General features: G+C 39.3%; 2 protein-coding genes across 8 annotated transcripts in view; one reads left to right on the top strand and one right to left on the bottom strand.

Moving 5' to 3' along the window:
* Positions 1-821: 821 nt before the first annotated feature.
* LOC124132919 (zinc finger HIT domain-containing protein 2-like) lies at positions 822-15770 on the bottom strand. Its single transcript, XM_046497091.2, has 11 exons — positions 15656-15770; positions 13305-13454; positions 12389-12480; positions 11966-12013; positions 11531-11652; positions 8398-8499; positions 6347-6463; positions 5670-5762; positions 3784-3949; positions 2732-2884; positions 822-1564 (listed from the first exon to the last, which is right to left on the bottom strand). The coding sequence occupies exons 1-11, from the start codon at positions 15751-15753 to the stop codon at positions 1452-1454; spliced, it is 1254 nt and encodes a 417-aa protein (XP_046353047.2). The 5' UTR covers positions 15754-15770; the 3' UTR covers positions 822-1451.
* Positions 15684-25704, top strand: part of LOC124132917 (abnormal spindle-like microcephaly-associated protein homolog) — a 279804-nt gene continuing 269783 nt past the window's right edge. For 5 of the 7 annotated variants that reach the window (XM_046497085.2, XM_046497083.2, XM_046497088.2 and 2 more), the window contains exon 1: positions 16130-16446. In XM_046497085.2, coding sequence (XP_046353041.1) covers positions 16293-16446 — 154 coding nt within the window. In that variant the 5' untranslated portion in view covers positions 16130-16292. Of the gene's footprint in view, positions 15812-16129; positions 16447-25704 lie in introns of those variants that run through there. The other 2 variants (XM_046497081.2, XM_046497089.2) reach the window with 2 other exon arrangements.

Genomic DNA, 25704 nt, shown 5'->3' with positions numbered 1-25704 from the left:
CGTCATACCAAAAGACGTTAAAAGATGGTACTTCTTGTCACCCTGACAATCCCCTCGGCGCTCCGCATTAGGGGCTAAAACAAGGACTGGTCGGCTCGGAGTCAGTATACTTTGTCTGAGTAGGGTATTCATGTTAAACTGCGGCATGGTATCTCAGTGGGCTAGCGCTATAAATCGGCATCAGTCCAGACTAGTACAAGCACACACACGTACATGCACGTCGCTATATAAGTGCAATAATCTTGGACACGACGTTAAACCCAATTTCACCTCACCTCACCTCACCTTATGCTAGTGATGACTAAGCATTACAACAATGCCACAGGATAATTTGTATATTACGTGCCCAGACTGTTCTCTTCTTTGTCAACAAACAGGATATTCTGGAATCAGAGCAGACTGGTGTAATGGAAGCTTTTCAGTTCGCTTTACATCTTGTTTTGCCTACTTCTACAGGTATACCACCACCACCTTCAACAACAATGTGGCTGTATGGCTGTCTCGTCACAGGGCTTTGATGACAGCATGTGGAGCTGTACAACAACGAATGAAGACGCAAATGTAAATAGTTTTTCTCATTTTAGGATATTTTCTTAAAGAACATGAACCAGTTTGACCTGTGGTTATCTAATTGTGTAGATTGTTCAAAACTGAAATAGCTGAAAAACGTATCATTTCTTGAACGGACTGTGCAAGATGTGACTGTAGGTACAAGGTTGGTTGGATGAGATGCAGAACCTTCCAGTGCCCAGCTGGGGAGCTACGAATTTGAATGTACACTGATGTAAATGGGTAAGAACTGAAAGTGAAATGAGCATTCATTTTGTGGAAAAGTGCTTTTCAAAATTGCACATTTTTATTTACATTCTTATTTACATTCTTATTATTATCATAAGATCCCTTTTGGATAGAGTCAATATGAAGAAATCTTCCAACGAAGACAGGGATAAATGGCATAGTTATGATCCACTTCGAGATGTGCAGTATGGCTGGCACCTTTGGTGTGATGATCCATGCAAAGATTGATCTTCATGAGCCCTTCAGAGATGTTGATTACTTTTGAGTACTCTTTTCAACAAGTACTGTATTCGATGCTAATAAGCGCCCAGGGCACTCTCAAAATTAGAAAAAGGGGGCTCTCATTAGAATAAACATTTGGTGAAAAATTTTGAGTTCAAAAATCGTAAATTTCGTGGTTTATGCTGACAGCCTGAAATGATAGAAAAGAAGTCTGTGCATATTATACACGACAGATATATTTTTCGAGAATTTAATTGCCCATAATTAAGGGTGCATATAACACACAAGTGCGTATTATACACAAATAAATTGATCAATCGGAAGTGGTGCTAATTGGTATTGTTCACAAGCCAATATATTAGCAAATATCACTGTGGGCGCTTATAAGAGCTGGGTGCTTACTACGTCGAATACAGTTTGTTTTATTTTTCTCATGATATCTCCTGTATGAGAGGGTCTCTTGGCTGAGGACGATGGCCACCCCACTTGGTCTCGAACTGTTTCTTCGTCTCGTTTACAGATGTTATGGCGGCTCTCTGAAGTTCTGTAACCATAGAAACGATTGGAGATCATGATATGTATCCATTTTCAAATCATATCATAACACAAATAATTTACCATATTACCTCTACTACACGCCTGGCATCCAGAGCAGGCCCGCCTCTCATTGATGCCAGGCATACACTCCGTCCAGAAGATAGAACCGTGGTCAATAAAAGAGATGGGGTCCATCATTTGATGAAATTAATGATCATACGATATTAACTAACGGCATGTAATGATTATTCAATAATGACAATTTCCTGCCAATTTACCCTTTAAATTTGGGATTGAGTAAGCTGCCACTGTAGCACCATTAAGCAGAATAGGGGCGGGCCTTTAAATGAGGAAATACAGTACCTGAAAATATTGAATGAATCTTTTACTTGGGAGATAAACCTACTGTGTTTTGAAATTTGATGCAGTCCCACTGGTAGAGTAGATATCTCTCATTTTAATTTATTTTCATATTTAAAAATAAGAGGTATCTACTCTACAAGTGGGACTACATCAAAATACCTGGTATCACACCAGCCTTACTCCCATCTAATCATACTGTACCTGGTATCCCACCAGCCTTACTCCCATCTAATCATATTGTACTTGGTATCCCACCAGCCTTACTCCCATCTAATCATATTGTGCCTGGTATCCCACCAGCCTTACTCCCATCTAATCATACTGTACCTGGTATCACACCGGCCTTACTCCTATCTAATCATACTGTACCTGGTATCCCACCAGCCTTACTCCCATCTAATCATATTGTACCTGGTATCACACCGGCCTTACTCCCATCTAATCATACTGTACCTCGTATCACACCGGCCTTACTCCCATCTAATCAGATTGTACCTGGTATCCCACCAGCCTTACTCCCATCTAATCATACTGTACCTGGTATCACACTGGCCTTACTCCCATCTAATCATATTGTACCTGGTATCCCACCAGCCTTACTCCCATCTAATCATACTGTACCTGGTATCACACTGGCCTTACTCCCATCTAATCATATTGTACCTGGTATCCCACCTGCCTTACTCCCATCTAATCATATTGTACCTGGTATCCCACCTGCCTTACTCCCATCTAATCATATTGTACCTGGTATCACACCTGCCTTACTCCCATCTAATCATATTGTACCTGGTATCACACCCTGACCTACCTAACTCAAGTCTCAGCTCTGGGATCAGGTCTCGAGCAGCCATGCCATACCGATGAGCCCAGCTCAGGACAAACTCCACCTTCTTCTCAGCCAGGAACAGCGCCTTCTTCACCGGTCGCAGTGGAGCATCCTTGCTTCTGGAGACCTTCAACTCTGTATATGTACCCATCATGGAACTGATTCACTTCATGTGGTAGTCAAAGACCAAATATTTCAATGGAAAATGTGTTCTCTCAAACGTTGTGTTTGTTTGTTGTTTAACGCCACACTCAGCAATATTCCAGCTAAATGACGGCGGTCTGGAAATTACTGAGTCTTGGCCACACAATCCAGTGACTGACATCATAAGCATCGATCCACGCAATTGGGATCCAATGACATGCATCAACCAAGTCAGGTTGAGGCGTTAGTCGCCTCTTACATCAAGCATAGGGTCCTGACAATCTCATTAAAACCAGTTCTAAGTTCTTGCTACCCCTAAACAAAGATCTGAGGACATACCAGTACGGGTCATGTCAGACCGACCTTGCGCGAACTTTGACTGACCAATGGAATGACCAATCAGAAGACAGCTTTCGAGGTTGCATGATGAGAAATCACATTCAGACTGTCACTTTCATGATCTGGTAAGCGACACTCTGATTGGTTGGATGAAAGGTCGTTCTGACGTGACCCCTAATGGGATGTCCTCAGATCTTTGTTTAGCGGTAGCGAGAACTAAGGTCGGATTTTAATGAGGTTGAGGGTCCTGAAGACCTATTCTACCCCTGATATGAGGTGGTGCATGCTTGCAGGCCGCTGCTTGTACTAGTCTAGACTTATGCCTCGTTTATGTACATAACTGAGTCTGCACAAGTCAATCCAGTGACTGACATCATGAGCATAGGTTAATGCAATTTGGATACAAAGACTTGCATCAACCAAATCAGCGATGCTGACCACCTGATCCCGTTACAACAAGCATGGGATGCTGAAGGCAACTCTAATCTGGTTCTTCACGGGGTAAAAAAAACTATGAAGTGTATGTATGTTGAAATGAACGTCATGTTTACCTTTCTGACAAGCCGTGTACGCTGCCTTGACGAGCCCTGTCACATCGGAGAGGGCGGCCATGATGTAGGAGAGAGGGGAGACAACTCCGGGCCCCCTCAATATGTGCTCCACGTCCTCTATGATATCCACAGTCATTTCTAAGCTCATCTTCCATTTGGAGGGATTCTAGATGTGAAAATTAAAATATGTATAGATAATGCTGAGTGTGTGTGTGTGAGAGTGTGTTTATGTGTAAGCTGAACAGCTTAGAAACTGTTACGATGGAAGAAGCTCGCACACATATTCTTTATGACCCCAACTTGCCAAAAAAGTATCCTTTGTAATCATTTCACCCACAAATAACTTTACATGACCATCTCCAAAATGTAGCGGTTATTTTGCGACCTATCCTTGTTGTAGGACAAGACTGCATGGATACTGTGGTCAGACTCCGTGACTTCAGTGTGTGTGTGTGTGTGTGTGTGTGTGTCTGTGTGTGTGTGTGTGTGTCTGTGTGTGTGTGTGTGTGTGTGTGTGTGTGTGTGTGTCTGTGTGTCTGTGTGTGTGTGTGTGTGTGTGTGTGTGTGTGTGTGTGTGTGTGTGTGTGTGTGTCATCACATTCAAATTGCGTGGATCGATGTTAACCACAGGTCTGCCTGGTCCAGAATCAATTATTTACAGGATGTCATTGTATTGGTGCTTCATTGGTGACTGTGGCATAAACAACAACCTGGTCGTTCCCTTTACTCTCTATGTTTTAGGATTGCCAACTGCTGTAGAAAACAACCTTCACTCACTCAAAATTACAGAAATAAATGCACATATATACAGTTCACAGAACTTAATTCTTGCTATTGCTAAACAAAGATCTGAGGACAATCCCATTACGGGTCACGTCAGAATGACCTTTCATCCAACCAATCAGAGCATCGCTTACCAGATCATGAAAGTGACAGACGGAATGTGTAACAGAGGGTATTCTGAACGACAGTTACAGGTTTTATGATCATATCCATACAATCTAGGCCATCTGTAAGCCATTCCAGAATGTTCTTTTTATCAGTTTCAAAATTTTTAATCGAGAATATGTCAAAAATGTTTCGAAGCCTAGTCACCAGTTTGAAACTAGTGTCGTAAAGCTCGAGAAAGCTGCTAATGTCGATTTCTTCTCAGTCATTTCATTGATCAGTCAAAGTTCGCGAAAGGTCGGTCCGATGTGACCCGTAATGGGATGTCCTCAGATCTTTGTTTAGCGGTAGCGAGAACTAAGATCTGATCTTAATAAGATTGAATGACAATCTGACTGTATGGCAGTACTTCCCACGAGCTGTGGAAAGTCTATTCCGTTTCAGATCTTTATCTCATTGAAGTCAGAGATAGATTCAGTTGTACAGCCTCATGAGGTAGCATGATCAGAAAACACATTCTGAATGTCTCTTTCCTGATCTGGTAAGCGATGCTCTGATTGGTCAAATGAAAGATTGTTCTGACATGACCTGTAATGATCAGGTGAAATGGGGTTTAACGTCACACTCAAGATTATTGCACTTATATAGCGATATGCATGCACATGTATGTGTGTGTGTGGCTGTTTGTACTAGTCCGAACTGATGCCGATCTTATAGTGCGAACCACTGAGATACCATGCCGCAGTTTAACATGAATACCCCACTCAGACAAAGTAAACTGATTCCGAGCCGACCAGTCCATGTTTTGTCCCCATAATGCCAAGCACCAAGCAGGGTAACAAGTACCATCTTTTGGTATCGAACACCCGACCTTCTGCTCACTGGGCGGAAGCTATACCACAAGACCTGTGGCAGTCTGACCTGTAATGGGATGTCCTCAGACCTTTGTTTAGTTTTAGCGAAAACTAAGATCTAATTTCAATGAGATCGGTACTTACTTGCTGTATAGAGTGAGTGCACATGTGCAGAGCCTCGCAGGTGCTTGTGCAGTTTGACCCCTGACCCAGCACTGCACTCACGCTCAGAAGATCCTGGCAAATACAACACATTCAACCATGACTTTGGAAAAAACAAACTCATTTCTGATTGCTCTTGAACAAATTTAGGTGGAATCTTATGAGATGATGTTTACAGATCCCAAACACTTCACTTGTAGTCAACAGTTTAAGAAACAAAGACAGCCATAAATACTAATCACTTACACTTACCTTAAGATACATCTGACGAACTGAACAAAATATAGAGCTCTACATAACTTTTTGAGCAATTGAGTTTTTACTCAACGGTTTTTATATTAATTGGGTTATTACATTTTTCATTTGGTAACCAACATTTTTTACTTTTCTATTCATCACTTTATTGGGTTTTTCCCAAAATGAGTATTCCTGTGACAGCCATATTGAAGAAATTCAGCTGTGTTGATTGGTGGGAAAGTTTCAGGTTCACTGGACAAATGGGATACAACCCTTATGACTTCCATATTTTTTAAACCAAGGCGGAAGAGGGAAAATCATCTTTATTTGAGTATGTGATTGCTCAGTTCTTTGAAACTTCCATCACTCTTTTTTCCCAATAGATGAGACCTCCCTCCCTTAAGAAGCAAACTGGGACAAACCTGTGCCGATTCCAGGGGAGATTCAAGATGGCTGCCGTTGTGGAGCCGGGTCACAAACGCATAGGAATAGATCACATTCACCAGACAGAAACGGAGGTCAGATGATGGCTTGCTTTTCTGGAAATATCAAGACACAGTTTATCATATTTGAGTCAAAACTGGATAAGATTTCATTTTCCTCTAAATCATGAAAACAATGTTTGTGTCACATTTTTTGTTTGTTTGTGTTAAATGTTTCGGTTTTATGTTGAACATTCTCGGGTTAATGGTCTGATACAGTGTGTCTGTGTGTTTTTTGTGTTTTTTGTGTGTCTACGTGTACTTATCTGGATTTACACTGGCTTCATAGTGCTAGCCTACTGAGATACCAACAGGTAACCATGCCGCACTATAACATGGATACCCCACTCAGATACAATATACCAACTCCGGGCCCACCAGTTTTTATGGTATCCTTTTCATGCCCAGCACCAGGCAGGGCAACAAATAGTACCATCTTTTAACGACTTTTCATATGATGCAGTCAGGGATTGCATCACCAACCTTCCTCCCTCCGGGCAGACGCTCTACCACTAGACCACGGAGGTGGTTTTAATGATGAGATTATCCGTAACCGTGATGACACATAAATGAATGTGTGGTTTCCACTTTGCAATGATTGCAGAAGTTGGAAGATTTTGTACATTGTTTCCTAACTTAACAAGTTAAACAATCATACAATAATTGAATCACACTGGTTCCCATGAAGATCTGGGTTAGAATAGGTCTTCGGCAACCCATTCTTGATGTAGGATGTAGGCTCGCTGATTTGGGTGATGCATGTCATTTGTATCCCAGTTGTTGAGATCGATGCTCATGATGGTCTGGTCCAGACTCAATTATTTACAGACCATCATCACATAGCTGGAATATTGCTGAGAGTGGTGTTGAACAAGCAACAAACAATTTTTCAACAATGTGGCCTGGAGATACAGGGCAAGGGAGGTAACTTCGGTCAGATTTATATGTCCACATATTCACTTTGAGTTCCAAATAATAGCTGTCCCACCAAGGAGTGAAATACAACATTGGCCCGTTCTAAGGGCGGTCATATTTGTTCTGCCAATCAGTAATACATATCTTCATATGAACAGATAAAGTGATATGATTCAGCTGTAAAGATTGATATTGTCATGATTTTTCTTTTCATTAAAACTTGTTTCTGGCCAGTCATGTTAAAACCTGGTTTCAATGATCAAGTATTTTATGTACTGATGGGCAGCATCAGTGTTATCAAACTGCTGGACTAGGAGACATCATTTGTTGTTTCAGTTTGAAATTATAGACCACAGAAACAGAGATGCATCATAAAGTTTTGATTCCATAAAATGTTTGACTGTCATCTTTGGACAAGGTCTGGTTGCCAGATTTTCAAGTTGCCAGTCCTGTGTTACAACCCTGCAGTTACAAAGACATTTTTTTCAAGAACGACAAGTACATCTTTTGCTATGAAAGGGCTGGGGATCGAACCACTGGCCTTTCGCTCTCCAGGCAGATGCACTGTCCACTTTCCAAGTCTCCCATGCAAGGAAAGAATGTAGGGCTGGGACGAGTCCAAATTTACTACCCGGGTACTCACCCCCATATTACCCGACCCTACCCGGGTAACCGCTGTAGGTCTCAAGAGGTAGGTACAAACTGTTCAATTGGGTATAGTTTGACCTTAGCTCTGGCAAAATGTGTTTAGATACACGTACAAAATGATCTGATGTATACACTGAAGTTGACTGAAGTTTAAGTTTTATTCAAACATAAAAAAAGTCAGAAGGAAGGGGTTTAGTAGTCAGAAATAACTGCGAAAATTAGTGACCTGTAGCTTAAACATAGAGTTCAAGATACGTTTTGTTATTAAACAATATATCATGTGACTAACCACTGGTCCGGGTAGTCCTGTAGGGTACCCAGGTCCCACTCAGTACCCACCCGACCTGAGTACCTGAGTTACCCGTCCCAGCCCTAAAAGAATGAAACGTATAACCCCAGAGTAAAACTTCATGAATGTTGCTGCTTACTTTGAGAAGGATGTTGATATCTGGGATCTCTTTGATTATCTGCGGCCGCCTCTTCCCAGCATGCTCCAGTTTATCAACTTCCTCTTCCGTTTCAATTGATGGCTGTGAACAGGAAGCAAAGTCAGTTGGCAGTTCAGTTTAAGGAAGCATTGCTTAGTATTTCAGTCATATCTTGTTAGTTTAACGTCCTGACAAACCTAGAAACATAATCAGGGCCATTCTGGGATTTAAACACACTGTCATGGGGACGCAACTATCGGCCATTCAAGGACAAAGGATAAGGTTTGATAAGGGCCATTATGACCGCCAACAGGATCTCCACAATACAAGAACTGAATGAAGAAATTGTTTCTTCATTTAAACATGACCTCATAATAAGCTGTGTAGTGAAACCTAATCAAGTTAATGAGTAGGGCTGCACCGATGTACTGCAATATGCTTTTCAAATGATACATATTGCAATATTTATACACAAGATATATAACAATTAATACACAATTGATTGACAAAAACAGCAGAAACGAGGAAGTGATTTTTCTTTCACAGCGGTGGCAACTGATCATAAGGACTTTGACATCGCAATATTTACCTTAGTATGTAGTACATAGGATTAGTGTTAAACTCTGTGAAACACTATCACAATACAGTCACCTACATCGCAATATTTACCTTAGTATGTAGTACATAGGATTAGTGTCAAACTCTGTGAAACACTATCACAATACAGTCACCTACATCGCAATATTTACCTTAGTATGTACCGTATTTTCTTGAGTATAGTGCGCACTTTTTTTCCAAAAAACACAGCTGTGTGGAAGGGGGTGCGCATTATACACGAATTATGAGTTTGGATGTTTTTTTCCCCCATGGAAAGACATTACCGTGAGCATGAAACACCGGGAATACCATGTCAACAAATCCATACTGAAGTACGCAAAATAATCATGTAATTACACTGTCTGGCTATAAAAAGTGTTCTTTGTATATCTGGACTTATGTTTGTAACTTATATCATTGATTTTATTCAAAATTCCTTATAATATTGTTTTTATTAATTTCGGCGAAATCGTGTGTGAAGCGATCGGAAGATCGCACAACTCACCGTTATTAACAGCAACCACGGTCAGAATACCGCTATTGACGCCTTGAAACAAACTTTAGTTGACAGAGAATCGATACATATATCATAAATGACATACTTTGACTCGTTAAAAGTCATATTTGTTTTTGTTTGACGATTCTATGTCAACATGAAATTCACGCGATCACGTGATCACGTGCGCGTGAGCCTTGACGGTGACTGGTCAGACATGTTCCATGTAAAAAATAATACCCGGGAATAGCGATCAGCTGCTTCGCTTAGGGTTATTATTATTTTAAATATGTTTAGTAAAGGTTGCATATAATTAAGAAAATAATGGAATATATTATTCCTGATAAATAAAATAGTTTCAGATACAATTGTCGCCGATCCTTGCATTAAAAATCTTATAAAGTTATATCATTGGGTGTGTCTTAACCGAATCACCGGTCGATTCCAAGAAAACGTGTGTACAGCTGATTGCTGTTTCCAGCTTAGTTTACGAGAAAATACGCAAGGTAATCTTAATCCCTAAATATAAAACAATGCCTAGCAGAACAATAAATACTATTTAAACGGTAAATAAACATGTCTGGTGATTTTTTATCTCAAATTTCGAATTTGTACTGACGAAGTTTCTCAGCTCCCGTTCGTTTGCGAACCCGCTAGAGGGGGGTGCGCATTATACATGGGTGCGCACTATACTCAAGAAAATACGGTAGTACATAGGATTAGTGTCAAACTCTGTGAAACACTATCACAATACAGTCACCTACATCGCAATATTTACCTTAGTATGTAGTACATAGGATTAGTGTCAAACTCTGTGAAACACTATCACAATACAGTCACCTACATCGCAATATTTACCTTAGTATGTAGTACATAGGATTAGTGTCAAACTCTGTGAAACACTATCACAATACAGTCACCTACATCGCAATATTTACCTTAGTATGTAGTACATAGGATTAGTGTCAAACTCTGTGAAACACTATCACAATACAGTCACCTACATCGCAATATTTACCTTAGTATGTAGTACATAGGATTAGTGTCAAACTCTGTGAAACACTATCACAATACAGTCACCTACATCGCAATATTTACCTTAGTATGTAGTACATAGGATTAGTGTCAAACTCTGTGAAACACTATCACAATAGTCACCTACATCGCAATATTTACCTTAGTATGTAGTACATAGGATTAGTGTCAAACTCTGTGAAACACTATCACAATACAGTCACCTACATCGCAATATTTACCTTAGTATGTAGTACATAGGATTAGTGTCAAACTCTGTGAAACACTATCACAATACAGTCACCTACATCGCAATATTTACCTTAGTATGTAGTACATAGGATTAGTGTCAAACTCTGTGAAACACTATCACAATAGTCACCTACATCGCAATATTTACCTTAGTATGTAGTACATAGGATTAGTGTCAAACTCTGTGAAACACTATCACAATACAGTCACCTACACTGCAATATGTTGTAATACAATGTATTAGAAAATACACAGCCCTATAAATGAGGAACACTCCTGAACAAATACTCAACCCTCTGTCCCCGTTCCACAGAGGGGTCTTAGTGCTACGTCTATCAAAACTCGCCTTAAGAAAACTTTGTTAGAATAAACCCCAGTACATCATGCAGGGTTAGAAACTGGCACTAGTCCTGTAGTCCTTGCCAATCTGCCCAATAGTTAAGGTATCATAAGGACTAGTAGATATTTGCCATTTTTAAGGGTTTTGCTATATGTTATCATTATAAGGACTAGTGGACCAAAAATGTTAGTTTCCACCGCTGTCATGCTTGTCATTAGATCCGACTAAAATGAGTATCGAGTGGAAGAATGTGTGATAGAATTTAATTGTCATTCCTTGCAATTTATTCAAATTATTATCCAACACATCTCCAAAAGGTTAAAATATAGTGTATATGGAATCAAAGATTTTGAGTGAGATGGGGCTACAAGCACAGGCATAACCTGCCTGCAGATCTTGTGGTGCAACGTTCACTACATTATCTGATGACTGACCTTGACCCACCATGGCGTCCACACCTCTACAAGGTTGGAGAGACGTCCGTCCTCCAGCATCTCGCTGAACTCCTGTTTCTCCCTCTCCGTCAGCCTCTGCCACACCTCGCCTGCATCAGCATCTGAATACAAGGAAATCTGATAAAAAAAAATAAATGTTTGGATCCTGTGATGGGAGTCAAATCACAGGACAAGGAAGTCATGGCCGCTAAATTGGCACTGAACGTGGGGTTGAGAAGGTTCATATCAAATTTGGGCAAATAAAGTCTAGGTACCCAACTATGCGGCCTAGGACGTGCCTTCTGTTGAAGGAAGGAGGGCATAGATCCATTGCACAGGTATCTGTCTGGACCAGATTGCTTAAAAACATCCAACTAAAGACAAAGCTGTATCATATATGTGGAATATACAAGGGTAATATATTCTTATACTGACCTAGGTCAAGCCCCTGCAATCTGGACTCCAAGTTTAGAGAATCAGCATCTGAAAAGTAACAGTAACTTTAACCAGGCCTGGTCAAACGTTTATCTTGGACATGGTCAGGATTTTAACCTGGCCATTGTAGGCCATAGGAAATTGGAGTGATTCTAATGCAGTTGAAATGATCGTAACTCCCATACTTTAACATAGGCTAACAATAGTCATAGCGCTGAGATTGCTTTGTGCAAGTGGGCCCAAGTCCTGTAGGTCACATGAACAGACATTGCTGTTTGACTCTATACACGTCTGTAGTCTAAGTGTTGACAGGGTTAGAAATTAAGAAAGGTCCTGAGTTACTTGAGGTTTATCGTCATAGAATTTGAATGTATGGACCACAAAAGTTGAACCATTAAAATCCGGTACGACAATTGCCCTCACCTTCCTCCTCGTCATCACTGGCCACATCGTCCCCGTCCCTTGCCTCCTGCTCCCTCTGTAGGATCTCCCGAATCTTCTCCCGATCTTCCGTGCTGCACAGACAAGATGAGGTACATACTGGTGCTGACAGATTTATGTGAACAATAGTCTTTGTATAATGCTTAAATATGAGTGAGTGAGTGAGTGAGTGAGTGAGTGAGTTAGGGAGTGAGTGCGTGAGCAAGTGAGTAGAATGAGCGAACAAGCATATCAGAGTGAGTGTGTGAGTGAGAGCATGCAAGTGCATCTTAATGAGGCAAGGGAGCTAACTGACTATAAAAGTCCAGTTTCCACCCTTGCCGAACTAGGCTGGAATTTCCAGGCTCGATCATAGCGCCACCAGTGGCTATTACGAGTTATGTCCTTTCCGTGTCCCTCCTATTGACCAATCTGGTTCCATCTATCGGATCACTTGTATTTACTTTAAACAAATTGACGGCGCCCAGTCAAGACAATCTGATTGACAATCAATATCTATATTGTCTTATTGTAATAAACAGGTCTTACCCTGCGAAGTGCATAAAATCACATGAGCACGTTAATTAAAAACATGAAAAGATTTGCAAAATATCTGTCGACGCAAGTTGGCGGTACATATGCTTTACAAATCCTGCAGTCGACCGAAATCTGCACTTTGAAATCCATGTTGATTACGAACCAGATGTCTAGTTTGTTAAGTGATTTTGATTGGACAATGCATTGACAAGCTAGTCCAGTATGTAACTCTGGAATTCCAGCCAAGTTCAACAAGGGTGGAAACTGGACTTTTATAGTCAGTTAACTCCCTTGCCATGGGAAGATGGTGCAAGTGGTGTTACGGGGGAGGGGGTGTTTTCTTGGGGCAGTTTCAGACACTAAGACTAGACTATAGACTTACTCAGCACTGCTGTGTGACAGTTCGTCAATGACCCAGTCCTTGTAGAAGGCCTCGGAGCAACTACCATGCTTCTGATGTTGGTAGCAGGCCAGGGAACAGTAGGGGATGTTGCAGCGAGGACAGGTGTACCGAGCCTCCTGACCAACACAGCTGGAAAAACAAGTCATGGCTGAAATATAACAATCCCTTGATTTGTCATAATCCTCATACTTAAACAAGTCCACCAAATATCTCAACATGCTTGACTGCTTAATGGAATATTTAAAGTATAGATATCACTTCAACACTTTTACTACATTGTTCAAAACTAAGCATCTTTTTTTTAACCACAATATTAAAAGTTAAAGATTACCAAATGATTTAGGAGACCTCAACTGAACATGACCCAGAGGGATCAAAATATTCTAAAGCCTACAAAAACTTAATTACACTAAATCAATTATTACTCTCCATATACATGTATCATGCATCTCCTTCATAACTCCAAGGGGCAGTGGGTAGCCTTGTAGTTAAGCGCTTGCTTGTCATGCCTAATTAGTTCCCTACATGGGTACAATGTGTGAGGCCCATTTCGGGTGTCTCCTGTGTGATGTTGCAGAAATATTGTTCAAATCAGCTTAAAACCATACTCACTAATTACTGTGACAACTGTGATGCCAAACAAGCAGGATTCCAAACTAAGTACCCTTAGCAGGCAATTTGGAAAAAAACCCCTGCTCTTTTGCTCAAATTGGTCAAGTCACTTCTTCTGCTACAACATGTAGAATAAAGTCTTGTTTGTCCTAGTTAGAACACATTTACAATCCTTACATAAGTTGCGAGTTTCGGTTGAGGTAACATATCGCAATTCTTTTACAAATTTAGTGAATTTTCCCTTAGGAAATGAATATGATCCTAAAAAAATCCACATTTTGTAGTGGCTGACTGACTCATTGAATAACCGATCTACCAAACGTTCTTGTTATTCACTGATATTTTGTAAAGTTTTGTTTCATAGAGAACAGCATGTGCCCTAATGTACGAAATCAAAGACATACACCTATGTACGTCTTTTGCTAAACAGTTCTGGAGGTACATAAACATGTGTATAAGGTGAGGTGAAATGGGGTTTAATGTCGCGTCCAAGATTATTGCACTTATATAGCGACGTGCATGTACGTGTGTGTGTTTGTGTGGCTGCTTGTACTAGTCTGGACGGATGACGATTTATAGCGCTAGCTCACTGAGATACAATGCCGCAGTTTAACATGAATATCCCACTCAGACACAGTATACTGACTCCGAGCCGACCAGTCCTTGTTTTAGCCCCATTAATGCTGAGCGCCAGACAGGGTAACAACAAGTACCATCTTTTAACGTCTTTTGGTATGACGCGGCCGGGGATTGAACCCCGGGCCTTCCGCTTTCGGGCAGATGCTCTACCACTAGACCACGGAGGCGGTCACATGTGTATAAAAAAACTTCTGTTGGGTACTGATATAGCCTATCTGTGCTGACAACAAGCAGATCAGCATGATTAGTGAAAATGAGGCTGGTCCTGGGGACCTTGAGAAGTTTCAGCTTTAGCAGGAGACAGTGACCAAGCAGGGCCTCCGAAATGACCCTTGAACCAGCATGAATACAAACATGAGTAGCCACAATGCGTGTTCATGCCAAATCATGGGACATTTCGCACTCTTGCTTGGAAGATGTTCTTGTTGGGCTTGCATGGTTATAGAGATATGGAGCAATGCCGCCCTCACCAATAATCCAGCTATATGACATCTGCATGCCTGATGTGTTGCAGTTGGTTGGTCGGTTTGTTGTTTTACGCCGCACGCAGCAATATTCCAGCTATATGATGGCAGTCTTTAAATAATCGAGTCTGGACCAGACAATCCAGTGATTGATATCATGAGCATCGATCCATGAAATTGGGATATGATGACATGCATCAACCAAGTCTGCAAGCCTGACCACCCGATCCCCTTAGTCACTTCTTACGACAAGCATAGTCGCCTTTGACAGCAACCATGGGTTGCTAAAGACCTATTCTACACGGGATCTTCACGGGTCTGTTGTGTTGGGAAATCCAGTATCATATATAGATATTTGAATCGTGAGACCCATTTAATCTTTTATGGTTATGACAAGTATCTCCTTACTTTTGTGATTAATTTAAAACCACTGTCAAACTATTTCAGTATCTGTTTATTGCCAGATACACACCTAACCCAACGTTGCTTCAACGTTTTCAAATCAAGACGCGCGAAGCACAAGAGCCCGCACGAATCAAACATTCAAACCTGGTTTGAAGTTGGTAAAAGTAGGCTTGATGACCAAATTAACGATACATGGAATCGATAACGTACATTGAACAAGTTCTTGCATCAGTGCCATCGAGTTTTGACGCATGATGTTTTTGTTCACAACTGGAGGCAGACATCTTGAAGCTTCGCACTGAATTCATTGATCGTCTGCTGCCAAGAGCTGCACGGATTTACGGTCATTGTTTTGAGCATTTCTCGGTAAGAATTTCTTGATTCTGTTTGTAATTAAGGCAAGCAGTTCGCAAACAGGTGTTTAAAATTGTGATCACATTATTTATTTTTTCAGAATGCAAAACGTTTGAAAAATCGACAAAAACAAAATTCTTAATAAATTATAAAAAATAGATTGTCAACCTCCTAGATAAATTATTTGGCTGCTTTCTTGTCATTTCTTACATGACTATATATGTAATGGTGGCTATTATGTTCATTTGAAGGTTCTCAGACATCATATTCATAACTTATCGACTAATAATTATATCAACAAGTAGTTGCTTCGGGTCTGCCATACGCCGGAAGAAGATATCGTCCTTCACCTCGTTGCCAAGATACGAGGCTGTGTACCCAAAGCGTGGTAACTTTTCAAACTAAGTTTTTTCCTGCTGGGTCATAGTTATAACTGTTTTATCTGAGATTCATCATAAATTTCAGCACAACTATACGATACTCACCATCAGAAATGGCCGTTCCGTTTTCTAACACCAAACTTAGAGTGCCAAAAGGCTTCCAAAATATTTTGGAAGGCCTTGCACGAGAGGTGCTTCGAGCCCAGCCAAAAGATGTGTTCCAATTTGGATGCAAGTACTTTGAAAGCATGGTCAACGTGAGAGAAGGTAAGATATTTTGTGTTATATTTTACAAATACGGGGTGTTACCATACACCATCACGACATACAATAGCCAAATACGCTAAAACACCGAGGCAGTGATTATGCCTATTGTCTCGTACTGTCAGTAAAAAAACCAGGTGATTTATGGGGTTATGTCATAGCTAAATCAGCTCTAGATCAATTTTGGATTTATGTTTAGAAGGTTAAGATGAATGAAAGTAAATAGAAGCTTGTTGACACAGATTTATTCTTACAATACAATGTTTGTTTATCAACATGATCAGACACGATACCAGGTAACATGATGTTTTGTCATGGTTGTTTGGGCATGTGGTCATTTTGACTGAGTCCCCATATATCCTCATGTTATGGGTTTTTGAGCCCCTAAAAAGTATTTATCATTACGTGTCTTACACCAATCCCAATACACTAAAATTAAGTCTTACCTTTGGGAACATTTATTTCTGTTAATACTTGGATGGTCAAATGACCATGTCTTGTTAATTTATAGCAATAATGCCTTGCCGAGTGAGACGAGTCTATCAAGTGCTGTCTTGTTACCATCCCATGATTTTAAGCCTCGTCAAGTTAAAAATAGATGCACAACATGGTTCAGTCACATGATATTACAGACAGGATGTTTACAAACATCAGCTGATAAATAATCTGAACTTACAATTGTTTCCATGTAAAATTATCATCAGATTAAGTTTGATGGAAATGTGAATTAGTCCAAAAGTTTTGAGGTATATTTTCATTACTTTTTTTAATATCTTTCCTCGTGTAGCTTAATTTGCAACATAACTTCAGCGGCATGTGGCGAACACATTGATATCTTCAGTGGGCGTTAAAGCATCGACCTTGATTATGTGGAGCACCTTTAGAATACAGTGCCACATCTTCTCGTGAGGACAGTCTCTGTCGTAGGTCACATGTCTCAAAGACGTCATGGAACTGAATGATAACTGAACGTGACTTTAGTCTACAGACACTTACGAATTATCCCGATGCCATTTAGCACACTCGTTCCATTCCGTAATCTACAAGATATCGAGTGGCGAGGAATGATACGATATGGTGCAAACTGAAAACGGCTCCAGGCGTCAGACGTCGAACTCATGAGTACACATGAATGACATGGTATTTAATCATTCATCGGGTGGATTTTGTGACAGACACTGGCAGTTGGTGGCCCTGTGAAGTTTGTTAACCATCTTTAAAGGAGGTTAACTTTTTTTTCAAAAATATTTTTATTTCAATTCAGAAGACATATATCTGTAACATACGTACATGAGGTATATAAGTGTCGCACTTTCTAGGATCTTAAAACATGATCTTGATATGGGTAATATACATATATTGGATTGACAGATATTATAAAAAGTAGGCGAATAATTCTTTCCATTTTCTGTCAAATTCATTAACACTATTATTTTTATTGCAATGAATTTTCTATTTTACATACATCTTTCAATATTTTTATGAAGAAAGGAAAGTGTAATGGAGTTAATGCTTGACTTGCGAATGTATTTTTTGGCAAGAAGAATTATATGGTTGAAAAAAGGTGAGGTGAGGTGAAATGGGGTTTAACATCGCGTCCAAGATTATTGCACTTATAGGGGCGGTCGGGTAGCCTAGTGGTAAAAGCGTTCGCTCGTCACGCTGAAGACTCGGGTTCGATTCCCGACATGGGTACAATGTGTGAAGCCCATTTCTGGTGTCCCCCGCCGTGATATTGCTGGAATATTGCTAAAAGCGGCGTAAAACCAAACTCACTCACTCACTCACTATTGCACTTATATAGCGACGTGTATGTACGTGTGTTTGTGTGGTTGCTTGTACCAGTCCGGACTGTTGCCGATTTATAGTGCTAGCTCACTGAGATACCATGCCGCAGTTTAACATGAATACCCCACTCAGACACAATATACTGACTCAGAGCCGAACAGTCCTTGTTTTAGCCCCTTAATGCCGAGCGCCAGACAGGGTAACAACAAGTACCATCTTTTAACTCTTTTGGTATGATGCGGTGGGGGACTGAACCCCAGACCTTCCGCTCTCCGGGCGGTGGTTGAAAAGATAGTTTATGTAGACTGGTAATATGAATGTCATATGTAAGTTTCGAGTTTAGGTACACTTCCATTTCTTGCCAAAGTTCCTTTACAAAAACCCAATCTACATATGCATGGTATAAGTGTAGTAGCGGGCAAGGCTCCGGTTAGGGCAGTAAACACAGAACAGGCTACTTGTGTGTGAGTTGACAGCTGACTTTATTTGCAAATACGCTACTTGTTTCTGAACTCTGCAAATATGTATAAAAATACAATGAAAATATCTAATAGATGAAATAAAACAAACATATCATACAGTATGAACACGCCAATGCATAAACAGCTCATTCAATTTAATATGCTATGCATACTATAAACATTATTTATACTTGATATTTTACATTAATGTATCAAACATGCTGAGCAGTAGTTACACTTACCCTTGTGGTTTTAAGCCAAATTACATCTAAAAATACTTAAGACGGTTACATAAATACCGCCTCTACAAATTGCCATGATATAAACATAATATAAACACAATATACACTAAATATACACATAACTTACCGCTGTGTGGCAATGAGTTGGCAACTATGTTAGCTTTGGCAGATCACAGGCATCGTAACATCGATTGCCATATTCTAGAAAAATTGAAACAATAAGACCGCATAAGAAAAAAAGGAAATGGCCAATAAAATTAAGAACATGTAGTTAGATGGTATTTAAGTGATGATTAATAGTTAAATTTGATTATAGATTTAGTTTAGATTGAACTAAAGCGTTTAACAAATTAAGAGGGAAGGTATAGAATATCTGAAGATATTGAGATAACATGTAGACTTATTATGAAGTACTAGTTTATTATGTTTATGTTTTAAACTATTTTCAGTTTGATATATATGATACAACAAATAAGGGAACCCTCTTGTCGGTGTATCCCACTCAGTCAACACATTGATCAGTGTGCAGGGAATGAAACACCAAATTTTGTGATATTCCCTTTTTACAAATGTGACAATGATGCATTGAGAAAGATAAAAGAAAGTTATTTTATCAATACTTTCAAACCAAAATTAAATGGCCTGAAATAATTGAATTATTTTATACAATTACAATGTATTGTACATTTTACTGCCACTACAATACTTATTTCTGTATGTGTCGTACACCTGCCCTATCGTCTTAGGCCTGTCTTATTGGGACTTCACAAAGTTAGATTGCACTATGACGTCATACTATGTTAGAGTGCACTGTGACGTCAAAACAGCGTAATGGTATAACTGTATAACTGTACTCTTGAAAATCTCATGCGTCACTGTGAAACCGGTTGAGTAAATTATACAGCTCATCTTTGGACTTTTGTATTTTATCTATATTTTATATGTATGTACCCCGGTATGTATGTATGTATGTATGTATGTATGTATGTATGTATGTATGTATGTATGTATGTATGTATGTATGTATGTATGTATGTATGTATGTATGTATGTACATGTATATATATATATATTATATATATAAAATATATATAATTACCAATCAATGCATTACCTTAATGCATCTAATTCATAAAACTAAATTCACAGACATATCTACAAGATACATAAATATGAACCAAACACAAACTAACCTTATAGAGATCCTGAACACAACAAATATATCATCCACTGATTTGAATGCAATCCACAGAACCACTGATTTCCTTCAAGTGTAAGTGACCAACTAATTTAGCAAAGTCAGCTAAACACAGAAGAAACCTTTTACTTACATAATACAGAAGCTGGGAAGGAAAACAAAGCAAGACGCTTGTGCTGTTGGTGACTATATAGGTGAAAGTAGCTATTGTCATGTTAGTAGTTATGTAAGTGCTGGAGCTAGTCTAATTGTTGTTGTTTTTATACTGCTCAAGTAATCTGTTGAGACAGAAACAGGCTAAAACAGAAACAAGACCATTAAAAGACTTTACTAAAATATTTACAAAATAGCAATAAAATCAACTCGGCCACATAATTTTTCAGATTCAATGCAAAAAGAGCACATATCATCATCAAATAACATCATTTTCATTTATCATAAAATATTCTGGAGCCCTTTGTTCTTATCAACAAGTCTCTCAAAATGTTATTTATGTATAAATTAGCCGTGATACAAAATCTGCCATTTATTACTTTTTCCATGACTTTTGGATATTTAGCATTACTCTGTTGTAATCAAGTAAAGTACCTTTAATTTGAAATTTGTCAATGGGGGTTACTTCAAAAGCAACTTGTGTTATTCCAGATTCCGCCCTGAATATGTCTCTAAGTTTGTCTACCCGGTTCGTGGGTTTCGGCAAAGTGGTTAATAGGGATGTCACGATTCACCGATTGTACCGATTCATCAACAGATAATTCTCACGATACGATACAAAATACATATAAATTTATATCGATACAACATTTTATTGAAATCAGTATCCATTTGTTTCGCGTATCGATTAATTTTCCTGTTCAAATCGAAATGTCATCATATTTTCTGAATTTGACACATACGAAAACTTCTTAGTTTCTGACACTTGTTTGAATAAACAGAATCAACCTTTCCTAAGTATTATTATTTCACAAAATAATCTGCTGATAGTGATTAGAACACATAATTGTGAATGTGATATGTAATTAAAAAGTTTGCTTCTAAATTTACGCATAAAAGGTCGGTATTGCTCTATTGAGATACGTATCGTATCTTGACCTCAAAATCGAGATACGTATCGTATCGTGATGTACCTGTATCGTGACGTCCCTAATGGTTAATGTCTAAGACCCTCATCACTTCAGACTTTACTCCCACAGCAGCTGTGCCATATTGAAGTTTCACTGAAATATTATTCAAAGCTGTGTTCAACCAAACACACTCACTCACTTTTTCTTTACTTGAGGGGGCCACGGCTGGCCCAGTCGTCTAAGGCGCCGCGATGCGCTGTCCCTTGGGCACACCAGAAACCTATGATTGTGGGTTTGAATCCCGGTTCCCCCCGATTATGTTTTTAGGTTTGTCAGCACCATACCCGTGCTCGTGGGTTTCACCGAAGTGGTAAACGTCTGAGACCTGCACTTCAGGCTTACCTCTCACATTAAGCTGACACGCCGTGATATAAATGGAATACTGTTGAAAGCAGCGTTAAACCCAACTCACTCACTTCTGATGGAGACATCATAGAAGATGGAGGTGAAAGATCCTGAGAGGCTGCACCAAGAAGAAATAGCCATTCTCCAACATCAGCATGACATCCTCCATGACACTTTACCAGATCTTGCTGGGCCCCTGGCAGGTTTCTTCTTGGGAGACATCTTGATGATGTTAACAGAGTGAAGACTACTGCTTGAATGAAGTAATTTGATGAATGGCTGTACAGGGTTAGAAACTAACAGTTTTTGTCCACTAGTCCTTATAATGATAACATATAGCAAGATCCTTAAAATGGGCCAACTTCTACTAGTCCTTAGGACACCTTTACTATTGGGCAGTTTGGTAAGGACTACAGGACTAGTGCCAATTTCTAACGCTGGGTGTACACTACTAGTTATACTACTGCGGGGTCCGTTTTAGGCACCTTTCCCCTACGCTGAGGGCTCTGGTCATACGTTACTCATAAGCTGGTCATACGCTGGCCATACATTGAACACGCCAGACACACGCTGGCAATACGCTTTTATACGCTGTCATAAGTTATGTATAAGTCAGTGATACACTACTTATACGTTGGACATGCATATTATGTATACGCTATGGATGCGTCAAAACCATGGTTTTTCTATGAAAGCTTGACGTATGACAGCGTACTTACTGTCTTTTACACGCTAGGTGCAAGTTACTCTGAAACGTTGTAGTGTGACAGGGCCATTAGTTTCATAAATTCTGAGGAATTTTAAATTTAAATTGGGAATTTTTACTTTCATTTGCTGTAGACTTCGAACCAAATACTGGCCTCTGAACCGATCTAGGCCAATTCCTGAAGGCTGTTGCTAGGAATTGTATATTCTTGTGTATATTACACACACACACATACACACACCTTTGAACAGGTGTGAACAAACAGTGAAAATGTCAATGTAGGTGCTAATTTTATACCAAAGTTGTTTATTACAAGGTTAGAAATGAACTCAAAAACTGTACAAGGCTGGGTTAAGATAAAGTACCCTTGTAATGTTAGAACAATGGGAAAATTTGGAAATTTGTACAAGCCCACAGAAATTTGTACTAAAGTACTCACGGAAATGAAAAAAACTGTTTTTTCGACCTCAGATCTTAAATAAATGCAGTTAATATACAAAATATGTAAATATTGAAACAACTAAATTAGTACTAATTGGGCCGTGGCACAAATACAGCCTATCAAATGTTTTTATGCCTTTTTACATGTAAAAGTGTGTAAAAATGTGAATAAAACAGACTATTGTGAAACAGGGCATAACCAGGTGTAAGTAGATCAAGGTGACCTATGACACCTTGGCGACAGGTGAGAACAGGTGCATAATGCCTATAGTCTGTTTCTGCTATGTCAATTTGGACTTAGTTTTATTTTTGAATGTTGAAAGTGCCGACAAATTACCTCCTGTAAAGTACATTTTGTATTGTTCACTGAGATCGAACTAGCAAATCCAGACTTGTACTTTTCGAGTTGTTTTGTTATTTCGTATTTACAGCTACGTAACACTTTGTGTCGATTTTTAAATTGAGCAAAACAGGTTTTTTTCATTTCCGTGAGTACTTTAGGCCTTGGCTAGTGTTAATTTCTTACCCTGGGCTCATACTGAACACTTATTTCTTGTTGCTGATATATTTGTGTTTGAAAATATATCAAAGTGGACAGGCAAAGTACATACAAGCCATGTTGTTTTCTGAATGTTTTATTCCTGAATCTAGTTTCATGTGGCAGCCCTCCCTTATCATCAGCGTCTTGAGACATTTCCACCACTGTCTGCAATAAGGTCAAAGTGGCTTCACGTCATGGCTGTTATTCCGAGTTAGGTACAGTTTTAGCCCTGCCATGTCCAGCTATTGATGTGCTAGATTACTGAGCCAAGTGCAGTAACTGGTAATCTCCGGGGACCTATTTCTAGTCAAGTCATGTTGATTGCAACCTGGCAGGGTTAGTGGGGGAATCAGCCATTCAGACCTTGTTAATGACAGTGACAAGAGTGTGACACAGATTTCTTGTCAAGTTTACAACCTGCTTGTGTAAAAGGCCAGTATGCTTGTCGTAAGAGGTGACTATGCTTGTTGTAAGAGGCGACTAAAGGGATCGGGTGGTCAGGCTCGCTGACTTGGTTGATGCTTGTCAACTTATCGCAATTGCGTTGATTGATGCTCATGATGTCAATCACTGGATTGTCTGGTCCAGACTCGACTGTTTACAGACCGCCGTCATATAGCTTGAATATTGCTGAGTTCAGCGCCTAACAACAAACAAACAAACAAACAAACAAACCTGCTGAAGATGTTTTCTTCCTTATTTTTCTGTGATGTCTTTTTTAAGACCAGCCTATAGGACTAGTGTAAACCTTATTTCACTAGTCCTTAGAGTTTGTAGGGGCGGCGGGGTATTCTAATGGTTAAAGCGTTTGCTCATCACACTGAAGTTCTCGGGTTCGAATCCGAACATGGGTACAATGTGTGAAGCCCATTTCTGGTGTCCCCGCTGTGATTTTGCTAGAATCTTGCTAAAAGGGACGTAAAATCCAACACACTCAACTACCTAAGAGTTTGTAGCTGGTCCCCTCAGTTTTCTCAAAAACATCTTTTCACTGAAAAATGCATGTACGTGGTAACTGTTTTGCTGACATATTTTAACACAAACTTTGATAAGCTTCATTATATCCTTAATTGAATAATAGAAATAATTTATGTCAGGAATTGTCATTGAATGTCCATCATTCTATATATACTGCATTGACTTTTTTGCTTTAGAATAATCAATAATACATGGATGCCACAGTCTCAAATCTCTCTCCTACTTGTGTAGCAAGGGAAGTAACTCTTCTATTCTTAGGGTGGGCAATGGCTGTCATTCCCAAACAATAGAACTGTTATTGTTGCTGATGGATACTACATGCAATATAATCTATAATTGATAATAACTAAGATCAATTATCAATAATCAACAATGATGTGAGGAATAATGACATTCAAATCTAAACACGCCAACTGCAAAAGGACATTGACACCTTCAATTTTTTGCAGAATTTAGAAATTGTCAAATCATCGTTTAACAAATGGTAATAAGACATTTCATAGTCTTGTCATGTTTTTACGAGCTATTCTTCTCATAAATTTTGAAAAGAATCTTTTGACGAGGGCTGGGATGATACACCAGCTGTGTGAACTAATATGTATCACGATACATTGCTCATGGTCCGATACATACCACGATACTTGCATGAGCCTGGGACACTGACAATTTACAGTTAGCAGTGTCAAATATGGCGCAATGGATGAAAATATTTATGTTTTCACTACTAATTGGTATTTGATGTAACCTTTATTATAGCAAATATTTAAGGTATGAATCCATATTTTTTACTCAGAACGCGACTGATCAATATTAAAGTGTTGAGAAGTAAAAAATTGCGATCCACCGATGCATCGATCATTAGTCCCATCACTACTTTGGACTCCTGGATGACAATCAACCAATGTCCGAGAATCTGCAACCTGCTTTGAAATACCGTATTCAACGTAATAAGTGCCCCGCTCTAATAAGCGTCCACGGTGACATTTGCTAAGATATTGGCTAGTGAACAATCCCAATTAGCACCCCTTCCTATTGATCAATGTACACAAGACTTATTTATTCGCGTATAATAAGCACTCATGTGTTATATGCACCCTTAATTATGGGTAATTGAATTATGGAAAAATATATCTGTCATACATAAATATTTCAGCATAAATAACGATATTTATCTTTCAACTCAGTTTTTTCCACCAAAATAATATTCTAGTAAGAGCCCCCTTATTTTTATTTTTGAGAGCGCCCTGGGCGCTTATTACATTGAATACAGTAATCAAAGTCATTCGAAATGAAACCAGTGATGACAGATTACTGTTATTTTAAAGGTAGGGGAAACAGAAGCTTGTTTTGATGAAAGATTTATCATTATTCAAAATGTCGAAATGTCAACTTGTTTTCTGTATTACTGTGTATCTGCTACCTTTGACATTTCTTAAT

The sequence above is a fragment of the Haliotis rufescens genome, unplaced genomic scaffold, assembly GCF_023055435.1.
Source record: "Haliotis rufescens isolate VD_foot unplaced genomic scaffold, xgHalRufe1.0.p SCAF_18, whole genome shotgun sequence".
NCBI lineage: Eukaryota > Metazoa > Mollusca > Gastropoda > Lepetellida > Haliotidae > Haliotis > Haliotis rufescens.
Note: the sequence above shows the minus strand (reverse complement) of the source record. Positions and strands in the feature narration are given on the sequence as shown.